The sequence below is a fragment of the Sceloporus occidentalis genome, unplaced genomic scaffold (assembly GCF_023333645.1).
Source record: "Sceloporus occidentalis isolate IW3139 unplaced genomic scaffold, rSceOcc1.0.p SCAF_1, whole genome shotgun sequence".
In the NCBI taxonomy this organism is placed as follows: domain Eukaryota; kingdom Metazoa; phylum Chordata; class Lepidosauria; order Squamata; family Phrynosomatidae; genus Sceloporus; species Sceloporus occidentalis.
This window is the reverse complement of record NW_028316981.1, coordinates 175,166,795-175,172,434: the sequence shown is the minus strand read 5'-3', so window position 1 is coordinate 175,172,434 and position 5,640 is coordinate 175,166,795. Positions and strand designations below refer to the sequence as shown.

The 5,640-nt window shown below is 49.1% G+C and overlaps 2 protein-coding genes across 2 annotated transcripts; one reads left to right on the top strand and one right to left on the bottom strand.

Annotated features, from left to right (window-relative positions):
* Positions 1-347: 347 nt before the first annotated feature.
* LOC149322771 (histone H2A type 2-C-like) lies at positions 348-1,189 on the bottom strand. The gene has a single exon (XM_089482899.1). The coding sequence runs from the start codon at positions 1,149-1,151 to the stop codon at positions 762-764; it is 390 nt and encodes a 129-aa protein (XP_089339025.1). The 5' UTR covers positions 1,152-1,189; the 3' UTR covers positions 348-761.
* Positions 1,190-1,496: 307 nt separating this feature from the next.
* Positions 1,497-2,187, top strand: LOC149322770 (histone H2B 5). The gene has a single exon (XM_089482909.1). It carries the CDS (start codon positions 1,586-1,588, stop codon positions 1,964-1,966), a length of 381 nt encoding a protein of 126 aa, XP_089339035.1. The 5' UTR covers positions 1,497-1,585; the 3' UTR covers positions 1,967-2,187.
* The last annotated feature ends 3,453 nt before the right edge of the window (positions 2,188-5,640 follow it).

Genomic DNA, 5,640 nt, shown 5'->3' with positions numbered 1-5,640 from the left:
CCCACCCACACCTAGTGAAGCTAGATGACTGTAACATCCCTGGTCACCACCCCATAACGTAGGTTCTGAAACCTAAATCCATCCGTATAAAAGTCGGGGGGGGGGGTTGACATCAAAGCAGGAATATACAGAGCTTGTGGGGGGCAATATCTCCTAAGAGGGCAACTGAAGTGCTGTGACAGTATGTTTCAGAAATCGCTCTACGTATGGAAATATATGGAACATCAAACATTGCGCCCCCGCGTCTGGGTCTGAATGCAAAAAAACCCAGGTTTTATTACAGGATTTCCTCCTATTCACGAAGCAGGGATTTTGAACAGCGCGAAAGCAAGTTACAATGTATCCGATGAAGTGAGCAAGCAGGGCGCCCAAAGCGGGGGGGGGGGGCATCTAAGCATCGCTTGGAAAATGCGGGGGGGTGTTAAAAGTGAAAGCCCTTCCCGGCAGTTGAAAGTGTTGCAACTAAGGCAATCGCATGCAGCGACTTCCCCAAAGGGGGATCCTGCGTGTGGCACCTTGGGACGGGAGACTACCTGAAAGCTGGGAGCAATGGGCTTTGACAGACTCCAGCCTCCTTTCGGCCCAGTCCCAAAGGTGCTGCAAGTAAGTCCCCTTGGCACACCCAGCCTCTAAGACCAACACACAAAACCTTTAACAGCTGAGCATTCCGATTTCAATTCCAGCCCTTTTTCGGAGGTTGTGGGTGGCTCTTAAAAGAGCCTTTTGTGTTGTTGCACTTTGTGGTGACCAGACCCCCCTCTTCATTTCCCCTTGGCCTTGTGGCTCTCGGTCTTCTTGGGGAGGAGGACGGCCTGGATGTTGGGGAGGACGCCGCCTTGGGCGATGGTCACTCCTCCGAGGAGCTTGTTGAGCTCCTCGTCATTCCGGACGGCCAGCTGGAGATGGCGAGGGATGATGCGGGTCTTCTTGTTGTCCCGGGCAGCATTGCCAGCCAATTCCAGGATCTCGGCCGTCAGGTACTCCAGGACGGCGGCCAGGTAGACCGGGGCCCCCGCGCCCACCCTCTCGGCGTAGTTGCCCTTCCGCAGGAGGCGGTGCACGCGGCCCACCGGGAACTGCAGGCCCGCCCTGGAGGACCGAGACTTGGCCTTGGCCCTCGCTTTGCCTCCCTGCTTTCCACGGCCGGACATGGCGACAACACTAGATCCGCTCGTTTGCTCAAGCGCAGCGGACGTAGGCAAAACCCCCAATTAAGAGCAAAGCAGCCCCACCGGCGCCTTTTATACCCTCCTGGCCTGAGGAAAGCACCGCCCCCTGATTGGCTGGAGCCCTCTGGAACCAATGGGAACCGCGCCTTCTCCGTTCGGCCAATCAGAAGCGCCGGGGGCCGCCTCGCTCCCAATGGGAAGCATAGGATTACAGAAGTCTCAATTTGCATGCGCGCACGCCACGCCCAGACCCCGGCCGTCCAATGGGAAGGCTCCGTTTTGGAACCCCTCATTTGCATAGGGAGAGTATAAATAGAGGGGGGCGACGACGAGGCAGCTTGCGTTAGATTCGGTTGTGTGCCTTGCCCTGTGAGTCTGCGAAAGAGAAGGAGAAGCGTCATTTTGTCCCTTGCAAAATGCCCGAGCCGGCCAAGTCAGCCCCGGCGCCCAAGAAGGGCTCCAAGAAGGCGGTGACCAAGACCCAGAAGAAAGGGGACAAGAAGCGGCGCAAGAGCCGCAAGGAGAGCTACTCCATCTACGTCTACAAGGTGCTGAAGCAGGTCCACCCGGACACGGGCATCTCCTCCAAGGCCATGAGCATCATGAACTCCTTCGTCAACGACATCTTCGAGCGCATCGCCGGGGAGGCCTCTCGCTTGGCCCACTACAACAAGCGCTCCACCATCACCTCCCGGGAGATCCAGACCGCCGTCCGGCTCCTGCTGCCCGGGGAGCTGGCCAAGCACGCCGTCTCCGAGGGCACCAAGGCCGTCACCAAGTACACCAGCTCCAAGTAAGCGCCCGTCGGCCGAGGCTGGTGTTGCTGCTGCTCCGGAGAGGGACGAAGCACCCAAGAACCCAAAGGCTCTTTTCAGAGCCACCCACTTCCTCTGGGAAAGAGCTGGAGTCGCAAAGGGACTTTGTTAATGACCCCCCCCCCGATCCCCGGCCAAGAGGATCCCCCTTTGACTCAAGAAATGTACCCAAATAAATGCACGATCAGTGTCTTTCCTCCAAAGCACGCCAATGTCTGGAAGGTTTTCTTGCGATCTGTAGTTGATAAGCCCCCCACTCAAATGTGGCAGCAAGAGTGAGAAAATGTTGAATATATACCTAGGTCGTACTTTATTATAGCCCCCAATTTATTATAGCCCATAGGTTTATTTATTATAGTCCATAGACACCCCCCCATTAGGGTAGTTCCTGATTCATCTCCGTGGCTCCCCCCGTTGGATCAAGAAAAGGCTTCCCTCTCCTTCAGCTCCAAGAGCTTCCACTTGAGACTCCAGGTTCCTCAACTGGAGAGGTTCAGGGAAGTTGTGCCTCGGCCGGAGAGAAGCAAAGGCAGCTCCGGACCCTTCCTAGCAAAAGGGCAACTGGGGGGGGGGGGTGGGGGGGAGAAGGAGAGGCAGCGAGTGTCCCTCCCCAAGAGGAAAGAGGCGGGCCACATTAACAGCAGCATTGCGATCCCTCCCTGCCTGCTGTTTCATCGCAAGCGCCTAAGAAGAATTTGCAGTCCTTGTGCTGCCACCTAATGGGCAGATCCAGGTGGGATGGACCGGTTCCGCAGTAGCTGCTGCTGCTGCTGTCATCGTAATGGGTTTTCAGCTCAGGCTTTAGGCTGCTTTCATCTTCTCCTGGAGTTTCAGATCAGGCTTTAAGTGATTTCTTCTTTTCCTTCTTCTCCTGGATCTTCTGATGAGGCTTTAGGTTAGTCTCTTGTCCTTTTCCTGCAGGATTTTCAGCCCAGGCTTTAGGCTGCTTTCTTCCTCTCCTGTATTTTCAGCTCAATCTTTAGGTTGCCTCCTCCTCCTCCTCCTCCTCCTCCTCCTCCACACTTGGGAAGGCACAGATCTTTCCCTGCTTCCCTAAAGTCTCTTGTATGCTGCTTATTCTGAGATAAAGGTGTGTCACTGTGTCTTCAAAGAGGTTGTTGTGTGCCTTCAAATCCTTTCCAAGGTGAATCTATCATGTTTCGTTTTGGCAAGTCTCTTCAAAGGAGGGTTGTCATTGCCTTCCCCTGAGGCTGAGGGAGTGTTATTTGCTCAAGATTACAGTGTGGGTATCTATGGCCAAGCCAGGATTTGAACCCTGGTTTCCAGAGTCATAGTCCAATGCTCAAATCCCTACATCACACTGGGTCTTGAGGAGGTTATGCCCCTCTATAATCTTCATTGGGTTTTTCTAAAGGACAGCACTTCACCCCATGTTGCCTTCTCCCATCAGTCAAAAAAGTTGAAGTCAAAGACATAGCCATGACAGTTAGACAGACTACCAGTGCAAATCTCATGCCCCCAGCTTCTTTCTTTCAGTTAGCCTCACAGGTGTTACAAGAGCTCTTTTGTATTCTGCCCCCTACCCTATCAAAATGTAATTTAAAAAATCTAGGGGTAGCCGTGTTGGCCCTATAGCAAATCTAATAACATCCAAACAATGATACCTTTCTTGGGCCAACCAAAATGCACAATTACATGTTGCGAGCTTTCAAAGTCACACTGACTTCATGAGGCAAACAGGAGAAAGACATTGAAGATTTAGTCATAGGCCTGCATTTTCTGTTTCTGGTCATAGTTCAGATGCAGAACAGAAACAGAAAATGCAGGCCTATGACTAACATCTTCAATTTCTTTCTCCTGTTTGCCTGATGAAGAAGCCAGTGTGACTTCGAAAGCTTGCAACATGTAATTGTGCATTTTAGTCGGTCCAATAAAGGTATCATTCCATCAAAATGTAGTATAAGTTCCTAGCAGCCACAGCCTTCCCCTTGCTTGTGTCCACTGGTAGTATACAAATATGTTTATTTCCTAAGATTTTCAAAATTAAGGCTATGGTCCTCTACCTGCATTTAGGAATAAATCCCCCTTGTTTTGGGGGGTAGAAACTGTGTGGTTCTCCAGAAGTTGTTGGACTGCAACTCCCAGCACCCTTAGCATAGCCAATGGGCAAGAATACCAAGACTTGCAGGTCCACATCTGGAGAGTTGCACGATTACCATCTTGGCATAAATTCTATTGAAAGTTCCAACTAGAGTAGACCCATTTGGGAAAATATACAAGTGTATAGTTTATAAACTATACAAGCGATGGATTAATTTGTTATAATAACACTATAGAAGTGTTGGACTAATTTGGAAACTATACAATTGGAAACCGTACAAGTGTTGGCTTACCAAGTTCCTATTGATTCATTGTAAATACTCCAGTTAAAGCAATTGGGTTTTATGTAACCATGTATAAAAATGTACTGTTAAACCTGACAATCTGGGCCCCTTCCTTGTGATTGGGTGGGCTATAAATAAATCCTTATTATTATTATTATTCTCCATTTTTTAAAAGGCTTTCCACAGGGTGAAAGTGATCACCACTAGGGAAGGCTAATGGGTTTGAAGCTTGCTTCCACACTGCAGAATTAATGTAGTTTGACACCACTTTAACTCTCATCCTATGGAATCCTGGTGTTTGTAGTTTGTTGTGGCACCAGAGCTCTCCAACAATAAATAGCTCACAAAACTACTAATCCCATAGTATTGAGTCATGACAATTAAAGCAGTGTCAAGCTGTGTTAATTCGGCAGTGTAGATGCAGCCTCTGATGCTTGGGAAGGACCCAAGAGCATACCCATAATACAACTCAGGGTGGGCACCTTGGTGTATCATGTATGAATCCATGCATTTCCAGCAACTTTCTACAGCTGTCTGCCTTCCAGAGGTGCTGGACTATAATTCCCAGAGGCAATCACTATAACAAGAGAAACTTCTCAGCACCATGTCTGGTCAGTATCTCAGTATCCAGGGGTGAGAGTGTGTTCTGGGAACTGTAGTCCAGGAATGTTGGAGAGCACACCCTTGAGGAAGATTAATGGAACATTCCAAGCTCAAGGGCTCTTCTTTCGTCTGTCACTCCATCTACTACTTATCTTAAGCAGGGACTCAAAGAGACTTGGGAAGAAGGCAAGTTTCATGTTGACTTTGTTCAGGAGCCAGATCTTTCCACTGCTGTTTACTTCCATGTTGAACCTTTCCATGTGGCATATCCTCTTCTTGTGACTGAATCAACATTAAACTGTTGTTTCTGTATCCGTCATTCCCCCCCCCTCCCACTTCTCAGACCTAATCTGGATGTTTGACTCTGTTTGATGGAGATAATTTTCTCAAACTGTACTGTGTGGTTTTGCTGTTGCTGTTGTTCCCAAAACTTCTATTTGGTTTGGTCATCTAGGGTAGCCTCCCTACTCCAAAACCAAAAAACATCCCGGTAGGGTGATAAGTTTGACATGTAGCAGCTTTTAGCATTCGGAAGCAAGTCAGAATAGAAGTATGATCATTTAGTTCAATTATGCTTCTACACATATGTATGAGGTGCTATTATATCTCCCACTATTGGTTCCTGTTGTGGCCTCTTGGTAATGATACATTTAAAAATTGTGGTTATGGGTTTATCTTATGCTAATACTATCCTCTGAACTTGATTTT

Bases quoted from the DNA above. Each gene is read 5' to 3' on its own strand.
- LOC149322771 (XM_089482899.1), bottom strand. From the start codon at position 1,151: ATGTCCGGCCGTGGAAAGCAGGGAGGCAAAGCGAGGGCCAAGGCCAAG.
- LOC149322770 (XM_089482909.1), top strand. From the start codon at position 1,586: ATGCCCGAGCCGGCCAAGTCAGCCCCGGCGCCCAAGAAGGGCTCCAAG.